The sequence below is a fragment of the Zootoca vivipara genome, chromosome 13 (assembly GCF_965207765.1).
Source record: "Zootoca vivipara chromosome 13, rZooViv2.hap1.1, whole genome shotgun sequence".
Classification (NCBI taxonomy): Eukaryota; Metazoa; Chordata; class Lepidosauria; order Squamata; family Lacertidae; genus Zootoca; species Zootoca vivipara.
The window spans coordinates 38,678,561-38,694,599 of NC_142596.1; the positions used below are offsets into that span (position 1 = coordinate 38,678,561).

The 16,039-nt window shown below is 44.2% G+C and overlaps 1 protein-coding gene across 20 annotated transcripts in view; it reads right to left on the minus strand.

The window, feature by feature from the left end:
* The window catches only part of SNX29 (sorting nexin 29), a 258,108-nt gene that overhangs the window by 167,797 nt on the left and 74,272 nt on the right, over window positions 1-16,039 (minus strand). For all 20 annotated transcript variants that reach the window (XM_088656766.1, XM_088656772.1, XM_088656768.1 and 17 more), the window contains one exon: window positions 6,050-6,156. In XM_088656766.1, the coding sequence (XP_088512892.1) occupies window positions 6,050-6,156 (107 nt within the window). The remainder of the gene's footprint in view (window positions 1-6,049; window positions 6,157-16,039) is intronic.

A 16,039-nucleotide genomic window follows, 5' to 3' on the forward strand; every position in this document is an offset into this window, starting at 1 on the left:
ACTGACCAGATCATGTTCCCCAACTCATACCTTAACTGGCAGCACTGCGGTCTCCTATTCATTGTCTTGGCCAGGCATCCCCAAATCTTGGCCCTCCAGATGTTTAGGACTAAAATTCCCATCTTCCCCGACCACTGGTCCTGTTAGCTAGGGATCATGGGAGTTGTAGGCCAAAACATCTGGAGGGCCGCAGTTTGGGGATGCCTGGTCTTGGCCAATGCTGGAATTTAGGGTCATGCTAGAGAAGGAGGAATGCAACAGAATGGGGCTTTCATTGTACAGACACAGGTAAAATGTAGCAAACATTAACATGGATCAGGTTCTAGTCTGATACCAGTTCCCCTGGAGAAGGCGACAAGGTAGGTCAGGATGCAAGGCCATGGAAGCAAGCAAGCAACTTGCTCCAACAAGGGTTAAGAGCAGATTCAGGCCTTTTAAGCTGGACTACCTCTTGGAGACTCTACCCCCTTGTGGAGATCGCCAGGTTCTTAAAGGTCTGAAGATGGTCACTTCTCCTCTTCTGTTCGACACCCCCTGCACCAGTGGACCAGCAACATGCAGAGGGGGACACCTGGTTCCTCGGGCTTAGAGGAGGGCCCCTGTGTGTTCTAGCCCCACATGCCCTGGTGGTACAGCAGGGTCTTCTGGGGTCTCCCATCCGACAACCATAGTCCCAGTGGTCTCCTATTCTCCAGCAGCAGCTCAGAGTCTTGAAAATGACCCTGCTCCTTAGTTGGCGCATTTCCCTCAACATTGAAGGAGTAGTAAAGAGACATTAACAAGGGCGACAAAATCCAACACTTGGATTAATCCGTCACAAGCAGGCAGGCACCTCTGCAGATATTTCCTCAAGTGCTTCAGACAAGCAGAATTTGAAGAGGGCTGTACGATTTGTCAAACATTTCAAGTGCCAAATTTAACCTTTTTTTCCTGACAGAAGCTGAGCCTCATCCACCCATAAATATTCATAGCTGGAACTCCAGTGTATGCCTGCCTCGGCAGAGCATCTCAAACACTGGGGCCGAATGACCAGCATATTAAAGCTTACGGCGCAAAGCGTCGTCTTCAGCCAGCAAAGAAACGGACAACAGCTTGGATTCCAGCAGGCCTTTCCTGCCTCGGCCTTCCCACTGCAGCCCCTACCCCTACCCCCCCCCCCATATCATAAAATCACATAAAGGGATTCTATAGGCATCTAGTTCAAACCCACTCTTGACGCAGAAAATTCAGGGCTAGCATATCCCAGAAATGGCAGCCCAGCCTCTGCTTAGACCAGGCGTCGGCAACATTTTCCAGCCGTGGGCCGGAGCATTCCCACGAACTATTGTCTGTGGGCCAGACATGGGCCGGACATGTGCAGAAGCGATTTCCGGTGCCGCGCTGCCCGTGTCCAGGGCGCCAGAAATGGCTTCTGAGCATGTCCACAGTGCTGGAAATTGCTTCCGCGGCTGCACAGAAGCGATTTCTGGCGCTATGCTGCCCATGTCTGGGGCGCCGGAAATGGCTTCTGCACATGTCCGCAGCGCTGGAAATTGCTTCTGCGGCTCGTGGGCCACATAAACGGCCTCCACGGACCGTATCCGGCCTATGGGCCAGAGATTGACGATGTATGGCTTAGACCTCCAAAAAGGGAGACTCCATCACCCTTTCAGATAACTAGGGCAAAGTTGGTAGAAACTGCCCCAACAGGAGTGGGGAATATATATCTCTCTCTCTAGCTTGAGGGCCACATTCCCTTCTGGGCAACCTTCCAGGAGCTGCAATCCAGTGGGAAGTGGGGCCAGACCAGAGGCAAAAGTGGGCATGGTGAGGAGTGTAGATTTTACCTTTGAACAGCAGGCTAGAGTCTACAGACACCCCTCTGTCCTCCATGCAGGCAAACAAGAGGCACGACCAGAGTTCAGCAACACATTCCGGACAAGCAAACACACTCAGGCTGTAAAGCAGATCCTGAGGCTCCCCACTCTTGCCATGCATGGACAGATGAATTCCTTAAGATCTAAGCCTTTTAAGATCTGTTCATAATGCACAACGCAAGTTCAGCACTGAGGCCTATAAAAACTGACAATACAGAAAAGAGTCTTGGTTAACCACCAACCAACTTCTGAGATCACGGTAACTTAAAACTTAACTGTAATATTTAAGCTGCAGGGCAATCTTTGCCGCCTAAAGTATCACTGTGTGCAAAGAGACGGGAGACAGTGCTGTTGAGGGCTTGCCACTTAGTGCTACTCCTCTCCCCTCTGTGGTCAATTTATTTGCGGGTTAAACCCAAAGCCCCATGCATAAGTGCTCTCCATTCATTCAAGTCCATGTGTGGAAAAGGAAGCAGGCATCGCTGCACTAGATGGCTCCATCTACTGACTAGGGATGGGCAAATCTGTCCATTCCCGTTCCTTTCTGTTTCTACTTTTTCCAGCTTTCTGTCCTGTTCTCCATATTATCCACATCAGTTTATGTTGTTTGTTGTTGTTGTTGTTGTTGTTGTTGTTGTTGTTGTTGTTGTTGTTTCAAAAAATCGTAAGCGTTTTTGTGCGAACTAATAGGTGCATTTTTGCACACACCTTTTGCCTGATGTATACATTTTTAAAAAGCATGTTTTCAATAACATAATGCATCTCTTTCTGTTATTTTTCACTAACAGATGCACATTTTAGCTTGGCATATGCACTTCTGTACACATCACTTAGCTGAAGAATTTCACTGCAAAATATGGAGAAGTGCAATTGTGAGCAATGGTTGCGTTTTGGTGCGCATACTGTTTTGGACGGTGCAAATCAAGCCTTCAGACTAAAACTGAATCAAATTTCTCCCCATCCCTGCTTCTGACCTTCACCTATTTGGCAAGAAGTTTGAAAGCTTTTGGAGTACAACTGTAGGCATGCCGGCTCCTCCAGGCAAGCAAATCGGGAGCACCAACCCCACAGGAGTCCCAATACTTTGGAGGTCCCTGAAGCACTCCCAGCATGGGCTCCAGTAACCCAGCTGGAAATAAAGTCTGTGATCTCCCAGTTAAAGTCAGGAAAAGCTCCAGGGCCTGATTCAATTATACCTGAACTTCGGAAGGCTAATATGGCATGCTGGGTCCCTGTACCAGCAACTTTGTTTGGAGGTTCAAACAAATTATTAACAAAGCCCATGGCTAGATTTCTCACTCTGGCTGCAAAAACACGAGAGAAAATCTTCCCCCGATTTATTCATCCATCCCTAGTTAAACCTATCCTGTTCGGCTGCTGTTCTCAAACATTACAATTTCTAATCTGGTTATGTTATGTTATTTCTTTTTAACTTTCTCTTAACTTCCATATTTCAAAGTTTTTTTCCAGAAGTGGTTTAGCTACACCTGATATTTTGTTTTACAACCTAATTTAATGTATTTTGTATGTTATGGTATTTTACGTGTGTGTGGCTGTTGGTTTTTCTTTTGTTCAACTTTAAAGCATCTGCTTCTTTAGAGGATGCATCCACTAATTTAAGCTGTGGGGAATAATTTCTCACTATAAAGGAAAGATAAAGGAAAGTAGGTAAAGTAAAATGCTGGTTTCACCCTGTCCACCAAAAATATCTTCTGATCAGCCCTATGACGCACAGACAGGCACCTAGGAAAAGTCAGTGCTAAGACCACCTAAGACCTTTAAAATTCTGCATTAAAAAAGGGTCAAACAGGCCCTGCTAATTTGGAAAGCAGTGAGGAAGTATCACCCTCTTTGGTTTGGTATTGCGTATTTATTTCCACAATAAGCTAGAACTTTGGGTTGATTGTCCCAAGGTAGCTGTTGGCAATGCTAGCTTAGTTAACAAAGTTGAAAAACAGCTGGGGAAGCTGAAATTTTCACAGATTAACTGGGCAATGTCTAAGTCTAGGCCTTGATATCCAGAAGGGACTCTTTTGATATCCAAAGGAGACCCTTTGAAATGAATGGGCCTGAATTAGAATTGTCAATTAATTTTAGTGGGTCTAAAATGAGTAGAAGGAACATTGGCTACAACCCAAAGTTGCTTACCCAGCTGGTAAATATAAATAATGTACTTGCACAAAATGATTGACTATTCATACATACTGACATTTCCAATGGTAGTAATTCTTTGGGATATTTGTTTCCAACCCAACCCTTTAAAAAGTGACTTAAAGACAATGTATTACCTTGACTTGTCTGCTTCTTCAAAACTTCCAGTAATTTCATCAGAAACCACAGGAAAAGCCTTGGTTATGGTTTGTGGCAAGTCTGAAGAGTGCTAAACCATAAGCCCTAGATTCCATAAGCCCTAGGTGATTGAGCGAGTGGTTGCTGAACAACTCCAGGCACGCCTGGAAGAAGCAGACCATTTAGATCCCTTCCAGTCGGGATTCAGGCCTCATCATGGGACTGAAACTACCTTGGTCGCACTGGTTGATGATCTCTGGCAGGTTAGAGAAAAAGGTGGGAGCTGTTTCCTAGTTCTGCTGGATATCTCAGTGGCTTTTGACACCATCGACCATAATATCCTTCTGGACCGTCTAGAGGGCTTGGAAGCTAGGGGCACTGTCATACAGTGGTTCCGCTCCTTCCTCCTGGGCCGTGTTCAGAAAGTGGGGGGGGGGTGAGTGTTCAGACCCCTGGGCTCTCACTTGTGGGGTGCCTCAGGGTTCTGTCCTCTTCCCCATGCTTTTTAACATCTATATGCAGCCGCTGGGAGAGATCATCAGGGGGTTTGGGCTGGGTGCTCATCAGTATGCGGATGATACCCAGCTCTACCTCTCTTTCAAATCAGAACCAGTGAAGGCAGTGAAGGTCCTGTGTGTGTGCCTGGAGGCGGTTGGAGGATGGATGGCGGCTAACAGATTGAGATTGAATCCTGACAAGACAGAAGTACTGTTTGTGGGGGACAGGAGGCGGGCAGGTGTGGAGGACTCCCTGGTCCTGAATGGGGTAACTGTGCCCCTGAAGGACCAGGTGCGCAGCCTGGGAGTCATTTTGGACTCACAGCTCTCCATGGAGACACAGGTCAATTCTGTGTCCAGGGCACCTGTTTATCAGCTCCATCTGGTACACAGGCTGAGTCCCTACCTGCCCACTGACTGTCTCTCCAGAGTGGTGCATGCTCTAGTTATCTCTCGCTTGGACTACTGCAATGCGCTCTACGTGGGGCTACCTTTGAAGGTGACCCGGAAACTACAACTAACCCAGAATACGGCAGCTAGACTGGTGACTGGGAGCGGCCGCCAAGACCACATAACACCAGTCCTGAAAGACCTACATTGGCTCCCAGTACGTTTCCGAGCACAATTCAAAGTGTTGGTGCTGACCTTTAAAGCCCTAACCAGCCTCGGTCCAGTATACCTGAAGGAGCGTCTCCACCCCCATCGTTCTGCCCGGACACTAAGGTCCAGCGCCGAGGGTCTTCTGGCGGTTCCCTCGCTACGAGAAGCCAAGTTACAGGGAACCAGGCAGAGGGCCTTCTCGGTAGTGGCACCCACCCTGTGGAATGCCCTCCCACCAGAGGTCAAAGAGAACAACAATTACCAGACCGTTAGAAGGCATCTCAAGGCAGCCCTGTTTGGGGAAGCTTTTAATGTTTGATGGATTTCTGTATTTTAATGTTTTGTTGGAAGCCGCCCAGAGTGGCTGGGGGAACCCGGCCAGACGGGCGGGGTATAAATAATAAATAATAATAATTATTATTATTATTCAGAAAACCTGCTACACTACACTAGGACACAGTGCCATGGCACACAACAACAAAACAACTAAGGAAGAGCAAACCAGCCACAATTTCCTCTCCAGTAGCCTTCACGTTTCCGTGTTCACACCAAGCCATGGGTGGTGGTTTTTTTGGGGGGGGAGGGGAGTAGCTGCTTATACATTTCAGAAGCCTAAACTAGAAAACCTAAGTTCAAGTATCTAAAATAATTAACCTCCAAAGAAAGAAAGAAAGAAAGAAAGAAAGAAAGAAAGAAAGAAAGAAAGAAAGAAAGAAAGAAAGAAAGAAATTAAAGGTTATTAAATTTCACACAAGAAGTATTACTCCAAGAGTACCTTGTACTTTTTATATAGCAAAACACTCTTACCTCAATTAGCTTTCTTTCATAAGCATTTGCCAGTTCTTCATGGTTTTCAACTTGTTTTTGCTCAGGAATGGCAAACTCACTATCTGTGTTCCAAAGGTTTGGCAATACTGAAAGAAAAAAAGAAAATGCTCAGCGCTAATTTAACTTGGGATTACAGTATTATTATTATTTTTAAAAAACAATCATTTCTAGAACTTCAGGCAGTGCAGGCCCAAAACCACCACTGGACCTCAGAATTGGTTTGCATGAGCCACCAAGCCCGCTGGACTCACATAACACAGAGACAAACCAGACACAAACAGGCATGTAAAGCAAAAAGTGAGATGGAATTAACGGTGGGGATCCTTGTGCCCATTCATTCCGTTGGCCAAAATGCCAGGCAGAATTTGCACCTGTCCCAGGTCCCTCTCACAATTTGTAGTAGCTGGTGCTGAATGCTCACAATAGGAAGCTGATCAACTGTATGGGACAGGATTGGACCCTCTGGATTTACGTGCAGCAAGGTTGCCCCGCCATCTTTAAGACCTGCTGGGTGTGGTATTTATATTCTCATGTACAATCTACAGAATTATAGTAAAGCAAATAGACTGGATATTGCCTTAATAGTTAATAACAAAGTAAAAAGCCACATACTGAGCACTGACGGGCTATTCTAGGAAACCTTTTTTTTAAAAAAAAACAACAACAGTGCGGTTTTGAAATTAGTGGTTGAAATGGGTGGTTAAAATCCATGCCGTTTTGAAAAATCCAGCCCGCCATCTTGATTCAAAATTGTGTCCAGTTGTATCCAAGCATAGGTGAAAACTTGCTCCTTGATCTCAGAAGCCATAATGTAACATTTGATTACGGTATCTTAAAAGGTGTCCAAATATATAGCGAACAAACAGCTTCCCAAACCAAGAACTTACTTGGTTAGTTTATAACTAGCTTTTTAAAAATTTAATCATTATGAGGATATTCCATATTTTAACCAAACAATTATTACACTTTTGGGAGCATTTCCAACACTCCCCCCCTTTTTTAACAACACAGATTTTTTCTTCTGCTGCTGCAGTAAGTAAGCATATTTAAAATAACCTCTAGATCTGTTTCTGGAACTAAATGCTGTAAAACAATCTACAAGTAGTTTACTGAGCACACTTGTACAGGGATCACAGAACAGAAAAGTACTTTGGAAAGAAGATGCTGCATACATCACACACACACTCTCTCTCTCTCTCACACACACACACACAATCCTAAAGAAAGCATTAGAAGAAAGCTATCTAAATGGCTGTCACATGGAAGATGGAGAAAGCTTGTTTTCTCCTCTTCCAGAGGCTAAGACCTGAACCAATGTAGAATGGAAGGCCCTGCCCTTTGGACTCCTTGCCAACTGAAGTTGGGCAAGAGTCACCCCCTGCTTTCCTTTAGATGTCTTTTTCAACAAATGTTGTTACTTTCATTTTCCTTTTTTAAAAAAAAATATATTTATTGATTTTATAAAAACAAAACAGAAAAACAGAAAAAACACAGAATATACACAACAAAACAAAATACCAACATAACAATAAAAAAGATATCAAATCAATCTTATATCACAAATCTTTATCGACTTCCTCCATTCCCTCCCAACTACGTTTCATCATGTTACTTCCTTAGTACTTTCCAAATCTTGGTTCCAATCTTTTTAATAATTATCTAAAACGCAGGTGGCGCTGTGGGTTAAACCACAGAGTTTAGAGCTTGCCGATCAGAAGGTCGGCGGTTCAAATCCCTGCGACGGGGTGGGCTCCTGTTGCTCTGTCCCAGCTCCTGCCAACCTAGCAGTTCGAAAGCACGTCAAAAAGTGCAAGTAGATAAATAGGTACCGCTACAGCGGGAAGGTAAACGGCATTTCCGTGTGCTGCTCTGGTTTGCCAATAATGCGAGATGAGCACCGCAACCCCAGAGTCGGTCACGACTGGACCTAATGGTCAGAGGTCCCTTTACCTTTAAACCTATTAATAATCTTAATAACATCAATACTATAAGTCTCTTAAACCAATCTCAAAATACAATTCTATTCTAATTAAATCTTAAAATTCAATATAATAACAACACTTAACTGAATCTTAATACAAATAATAACTTAACTAACACTCTTCTACAACCTCCTTTTACTTCCAAATCTTTTGCTAAAAACTGCTGATCTTACAATTCTTTTCTAAATAAACTTTAAATTTCTTCCAATCTTCTTCCACCGATTCTTCCCCCTGGTCCCGGAGTCTCCCGGTCAGCTCGGACAGTTCCATGAATTCTATCAGCTCCATCTGCCAGTCGTCCACCGTGGGTATTTGTTCAGTTTTCCCAATTCCTTGCTAATACAATTCTAGCTACTGTTGTGGCATTCAGAAAAAACGTAATATCTTTCTTAGGTTACTTTCATTTTCCAATACACAAAAAGCAGTAACAACGAAGCAGAAACAGAAGAGATCGAAGCAATAAAGGGGGTGGGGTTAATTGTATTGTTCAAACAGGGCTTCGGAACAGTGATTTGTTGCCATTTTTAAATTAATTTATTATTATTTCCTCCAAGGAGCTCAAAGTGGTGTACATGGTTCTTCCTGCCCATTTTATCCTCAAAAAACAACCCTTTGAGGTAGGTTAGGCTGAGAGAAAGTGACAGCCCAAAGTCACCTAGTATGCTTTCTGGTTGAGCAGGGAGGGATTCAAACCCTGATCTCCCAGGTCACAGTCCAACATTCTAACCGCTACATTACACTAGCTCTTAATTATTATCGATGCACCTTTGATGTATTAACTGAAGTTATGCATATAGCATTGTGTTCCGACATTGCACCCTGCCTGGTTGAATGCTCCGTGAAATATTTAAATCAATAAATCGCAAGAGCGGGAACGTTATACTTAGGTGGTATTAGAGAGCTCGCAAAACCTTTAAATTAAATTGCTAAAGAATGGGATGCAGGCTCACATTCCTACGGCGAAGGCGAAAAGGCAAGTGGTCGATACATCCGCCAGAGTGCCCAGAGGAGGCTGAGATTTGGGGCTCTGATCCGCCTCCTCGCACACAAATAGCCTGTTTCTGTGTTGTTCAGAATCAACTGCCAGCAGCCAAGAAGCCGCAACCCTGTACATGTTTCTTCTGGAGTTAAGTCCGATTGAGCATGGCAGGAATTCACTTCCAAGTAAACTTAACACAGATTATTCCTGTACGTTACGAATCTTGTTTATTTGTGTAGCCAGAGCCATCACAAAAAAACCAAACCTGCATGTTTGAAGTCTTACTGAGTGGAGTGGCATGAGTCAAAGGAAACATTATTGACAACGAAAGGTAAGGGGGAATATTGAGAGGCATGTCAGGGAGTGAACGGGGAACTTTATTATCATCAAAGATTCATGCTTTTTGATTCCAAAATGAACCCTTTCAATCCATGAATGAATATCCAGAGGGGGGTCTAGCTTTCCAGTTTTTAAATGACCGGCTTCAACCCTAGAAAGCTATAGGGAAGCTATGGGGAAGGGCCGTAGCTTAGTGGTAGAACATATGCCTTACATGCAGACGGCCCCGGGTTCAATTCCCAGCATCTCCTGGTAAGGGCTAGGAGAGACCCACTGCCTGAAACCCCAGAAAGCGGCTTCGAGATAGTGTAGACAATATGGAGCAGAGACAATATAGAGGAAAAGGTTTTCTGACATGCAAAGGTGTCAAAATCCTGGTGGAACAAGGGCCATGGGCTCACGAAGAGTTCCTGGCTCTGCTTCAATTCATGACTTGTGGGCCGCTGCCATTTTCAGCCCTATCAAATAGGCCTGTGAGCAAGAAAATGTTTGGGAAGCCCTGAACGAGGGCAAGTCTTTACTTGATTATATTACTTGGTGTTTGTTGGGGTTTGTTTTTTTTAAAAAAAAACTTTTCAGTTGATAAAGCGGTATATTTGGGGTGGGTGGAGGGGGTGGGAACTTGCCAAAAAAAAAAATCTCCTGCAGCAAATGGCCAGCAGTCTGAAAAGCCCTTCCAGCTCATTCAGCCGCATATTAAACACCCAGGACAAATGTACCAATTGCAAAATTACATCAGAACTATATAAGGAGATCCCCAGACCCTGGGGCTCAAAGAGGCTGTAAGTCTGTCATAATACAGCCGTTTGTTTGTTTGTTTGTTTGTTTGCTTGTTTGCTTGCTTGCTTGCTTGCTTGCTTGCTTGCTTGTTTCCCACCTTTCCCCCAGAACCAGGTGGCTTACAAAAATTAAAACACACAGCGCTAAAACACAGAAAGCTACGAACATATAAAATATAATAGCTAAGAAGTAATTAAAATATAATGGGATTAAAGTGAAGTAAAAACCAAATCATGAGAATGGAAGATTCCCTGGAAAAGACCCTGATGCTGGGAAAGATGGAGGGCACAAGGAGAAGGGGACGACAGAGGGCGAGATGGTTGGACAGTGTTCTTGAAGCTACGAACATGAGTTTGACCAAACTGCGGGAGGCAGTGGAAGACAGGAGTGCCTGGTGTGTTCTGGTCCATGGGATCATGAAGAGTCGGACACGACTAAACAAACAAAACAAAAAAACCCAAATCTATCACTGCATAGGTAGTAGATACACAAGAGAGTAAAACACACACACAACAACAACAACAACAACAACACAACACATTCAAAAGGCCTTTCCTTAAACAGCAAAAAGCCTATTGGAATAAAGCAGTTTGAACCTGCAGGTGGAAGGACATTATATAGGACAAGACTAAAAAGCAGACTGGGGGAGGGAAAGAATAATGCCCCCCTTTAAAATCAAATAATCTGAGTCTGAGAAACGTGGTTGAAAATGCGTAGCAGCAAAGGAGCAAAACAGAGAGTTAGATCCAGACTAAGTTGGCTGAACTTGGATCTTATTGAAATAATGCAAAGAGTTAGTCACGGTCACGTCAGGTCCCATTGATTTCTGATGGGAAGCAAGTCCAGCTAACCTATTCCAGATCCAACCCATATGGGACGAAGAAACAGAGGAATCCATAAAAAGTGAGAGCTGTTGTTTTTTTGTGATTATTTAAGCAAACCAGCCTTATCAAAGGGCCCCTTTTCCACACACCTTCAGCCAGAGAGTTCGGCGTTTGCCAAGCTCAGCAAGCAGCCGAACTGCTTACCAGCTTCATAGGCAGATACAAAGCAAATGAAGTCGGGGCAGGAGGAGGAGGAGGAGGAGGGAAATCAAAGAGCTTGAATGGAGCCTTTGATCAGAGCACTTCAATCAGCCCAATAAATAAAAGCATTAAGAGGCTGCTGCTGAGTTTGTAACAGCAGGGAATTCCAAATCCCACTGGCCCCTCCACTCCTAGTATTCGCAGTACCGGTATAAAATTGTGTTTCTTTCCCCCGTCGCCACTCCCCAATCATACAAGAATCCTGTAAGTCTCATATTCTACATGAAGCTTCTGGAAATACAGTGGTACCTCTACTTACGAATTTAATGCGTTCCGAACGCACATTTGTAAGTCGAAAAAAAATGTAAGTCGAACCCCATAGGAATGCATTGGGAGAAAAAATTCGTAAGTAGAAGCAACCCTATCTAAAAATCCATAAGTAGAAAAAATCCTATCTAAACCACATCCAAGATGGCGGACGGAGCTCCGTTCGTAAGTAGAGTTATTCGTAAGTAGAGGTACCACTGTAAAGGCATCCAAAGTCTGGGCGGACCACTGGAAATGTAACCCTGCTGCTAAAATGGGAGGTTGTGCAAGTTATTTTTGGTTTTATTCATTTTTGGAATATTTAAAATCATTGTTTTTTGCTGATTTTGCTTATAGTTTTATCCTTTTTGTAAACCACTGAGGGGTGTTTTTTGCAATCAAACAGTAGGTACATAGATAGATATAGACTAGCAGGGAGTGCCCAGTACTGGCCAGGTATTTTTAGAAACCAGAAAATACCATGATTTCTAAATGGATAGTGTGGCGAGTTTGGACCAGCCACCCATCTGATGGAGTCAAATAAGTCCGGTTTTGGTCTGCCACCTTGACTCAAAATGGCACCTGGCATCCCAATATCAACGAGGACTGCCACTCCCACCTTGGGAATCCTTGCGCTGAGTTTGGCACTGGTATCTTGAGAGGTGGCCAAACCGATGCCAAGAAATGAGTGAGGGTCTGGAAGGAAGCAAGAGGGACAACATCTGACAAGTGTTCTGGAAGAGAGTTCAAGGCACAAAGGGAGGAAGAGGAGACCTTCATCTAGCCAAGATTTAGGAAAGGGACAGACTTAATTTCAGAATTGAAAGGAAAGGGGGCCAAGGGATATAAGATCGCTTCACAAACAAGACTTAATTTTCTTTTTTCCATTTTGATTCATCACTTGCATTCCGTCTTTTAAAAATGATCGAAAGCATTGGCTAAAGAAATGTTGGGTTAGCTTTGCCACGGCGAAGGAGAGGGGGAATATTTTTTCACCTGGGGGGCAGCAAAGGTGGACAGAAAAACAGATGTGATATACAGCAGGTTACATTCTGGTCGTGGATAAGACCTGTGCTTACACAACACACACACACACACACACACACAGAGAGAGAGAGAGAGAGAGAGAGAGAGAGAGAGAGAGAGAGAGAGAGAGAGAGAGAGAGAGAGAGAGCCAAGCAAGCAAGAGCTCCAGAACATGATCTAGCCAGGCAAAAGCACTCAAGGAGGCCCCAGGCTTGAGAGAGGTGTGGCCTGAAAATTGTCAGTGTGGTGTGGAGAGTGGATATAGACGGAGCGCCAAGCAGAAAGGCCTGGAGGGGCAGACTCAGTTCTCAAGACTGAGGCTCACCACTCCTGCCATAGCAGAAAGTGCTTCAACAAGACAGGGCAATATAGGCTACAGCGTTCCTGCCGTAGACCAGGTCTAAGGGACAAAATGAGGAGACAAACTGCGGAGACTGACCAAAAAATAGCATTTCCTGGCAATAATAATAATAATAATAATAATAATAATAATAATAATAATTTATTTATACCCCGCCCAACAGAAAAATAGAATAAAATAATTGATTAAACATTAAAAGCCTCCCTAAACAGGGCTGCCTTCAGATGTCTTCTAAAAATCTGGTAGCTGTTTTTCTCTTTGACATCTGATGGGAGGGCGTTCCACAGGGCGGGCGCCACTACTGAGAAATGGTGGATTCCTAATTTAAGGCAAAACCACTGGACAAAACTCAGTGCTATCAGCTCTGAACTTGCTGGGGGGGGAACAGATCTGGAAGACTTGTTTTATATCTGGTGTTAGCCGCCCCGAGTCTGGTCTTGGCTGGGGAGGGCGGGGTATAAATAAAATTTATTATCATTATTTGATGATGATAACAATGATGATGATTGTTAGTGTTATATTGCAGGACTCTGTCGTGTCCCTTGAACACCAGCTGAACACCAGATTTATCATCATAAAAACATGAAAAATATTTTCTCCTATCATTTACCTTATTGCACACCCTCGGGGGGGACGGGGACAAAATCATTTCAACTAATTAGACAAACGGTAGCAATATTTACACTAGCCTACCTCCAACAAGGGCTACACCAAGGTTAGGTAAATGTTGAGTTTCAGGAAGTGTTGCTTTGGCTAATGGAAATTAAATGGTAAACTCATTTTAAGAGCGTGTCAAAACCACTTCGCAATGCAAAGAAAAATGATCAAAAGGTTTCTGTGACTAAGAGGAGCAGCCTGCAATTACTTGGGTGAGCACATTGCTTTGCTTTTTTTTAATTGATTTGCTAAAATATTCTCTCATCTGGCCAGAATTCCACTGAAGTTGAACAGGGGTCTTATTAAATAGAGATGGTTCCCAATTGCCCTGTAGACGACACATGCAGCAAAAGATACCATATCCAATTTGCACTTGGCATGAACTACACTTCATTGTTGCAAATGAAGGCTGAAAAGTAACTTCTATATGCAGTGAAACATTAAGGCAAATGTGTTAATGGCCATGGCTCCCTCTGAATTCTCTGATCCAGGCCAGGAACAGGAAACACTCACATGGACTCAAAGTTGGGTAGGATAGGGCAGAAGAGCTTGCTTGATGAAGCCCTCCTCTGCTCTCGAAGATGACAAGGTGAGAGACCCAAGCCCTTCCCATCCCTTGGAGGAAGAGAGGGAAATCTTAGGTGCAGCCACCTGTGACACACTGGGAGAGACTGGGGGAAGAGGAGGTGCGCCCAGCAAGAACTCCCAGAGAGATAAAATTAAAAAAATCCTTCCAGTAGCACCTTAGAGACCAACTAAGTTTGTCATTTGTATGAGCTTTCGTGTGCATACACACTTCTTCGGATACAGTGATGCCTCGCAAGACGAATTTAATTTGTTCCACGAGTCAATTTGTTTTGCGAAAAATTCATCTTGCGAATCACGGTTTCCCATAGGAATGCATTGAAATTTCTTTTTTTGCCCATAGGAACGCATTAATTAAATTTCAATGCATTCCTATGGGAAACCGCGATTCGCAAGACGAATTTTTCGCAAAACGAATTCGTCTTGCGAGTCACCATCAGATCACAAGACACATTCGTCTTGCGAAAAATTCATCTTGCAGGGCATTCGTCTTGCGAAGTACCACTGTACACAGAGAGATGTGCTGCATCAAGAGAAGGGGAGAATATTTCCCCCCACTCCCCGGATAAGCGCCTGTCTTCAGGTCATGAACTGCTGAAGGGACACAACTTCTTGTGAGTAGGTGAGCCTTCTCTGCTCCTGCTTAAATACTTGGTGAGAAGGCAGGGAAACTTGTTAGAAGAACTGTCCGATCTTGGAACACTTGCTACCAATCCTGGACTAGGACTGGGCAATTTATCGATATATCATCCAAAACCAGTTTGAAGTCCATATTGGTTTCATAATGTTTGACTTAACAATATATCATGAACCAGTGTGTGTGTGTGTGTGTGTGTGTGTGTGTGTGTGTGTGTACCCACGCTATGCAAAAATCATGATGCAGGGAAAACCATGAAGCCATCCAATGGCTCTACTTAGCTCTATCCTTATTTCAGACATTGTGATATATCGGTATGTCATGATGTTCAACTGGTGATATATCACAATGTTGAAAAACAGATGAACCTGGTCTTTTGTCTTTTGAACTGGTTATGCTGTTGCCACTGCTTTGCTTTGTAAGAGCACTGGGACTAAATACTGCTCTTTCCTAGCCACTAAGTCTGTACCATTGATCTGCTACAATGAAAGTTTGCTTCTTAATTCCAAATAAGCACCACTGTGGTTGGGTTTTGGACAGGAGCTGGGATATTTGTTCACAGCTAATTCAAAAGTAATAATAGTACTGGACTGAACTGCAAATATCTGGGAATGCTGCTGTTCAAGCCATGGCTCAAGGTAAAGGTAAAGGTAAAGGGACCCCTGACCATTAGGTCCAGTCGTGACCGACTCTGGGGTTGCGCGCTCATCTCGCATTATTGGCCGAGGGAGCCGGCGTATAGCTTCCAGGTCATGTGGCCAGCATGACAAAGCCACTTCTGGCAAACCAGAGCAGCACATGGAAACGCCGTTTACCTTCCCGCTGTAGCGGTTCCTATTTATCTACTTGCATTTTGACGTGCTTTCGAACTGCTAGGTTGGCAGGAGCTGGGACCAAGCAACGGGAGCTCACCCCGTTGCAGGGATTCGAACCGCCAACCTTCTGATCAGCAAGCCCTAGGCTCAGTGGTTTAACCACAGCGCCACCTGGGTCCCATGGCTCAAGGTAAGAAGTGCTTTTTTAAAACTGTGCTAAAATGGATCTGACAAGCATTTAAACAGCTGGAGGAAACAGGTGGCCTGTCAGTCTTGTGGCTCAGGCAGTTGCACTATTTGTGGAATGAGCTCGTGCTTGGCTCAAAGTGCTCCATGTCACACTGCCAACAACCATATCGGCTCAAATTTGAGTTATCCCAGCAATGAAGAAATGAGCAATCAAGGCCAATTAGGAATTACCTGCCTTGATGGCATCGCTCAGTTGCTGCTAGGAAGGATTAGCGCAAAGTGGATCAA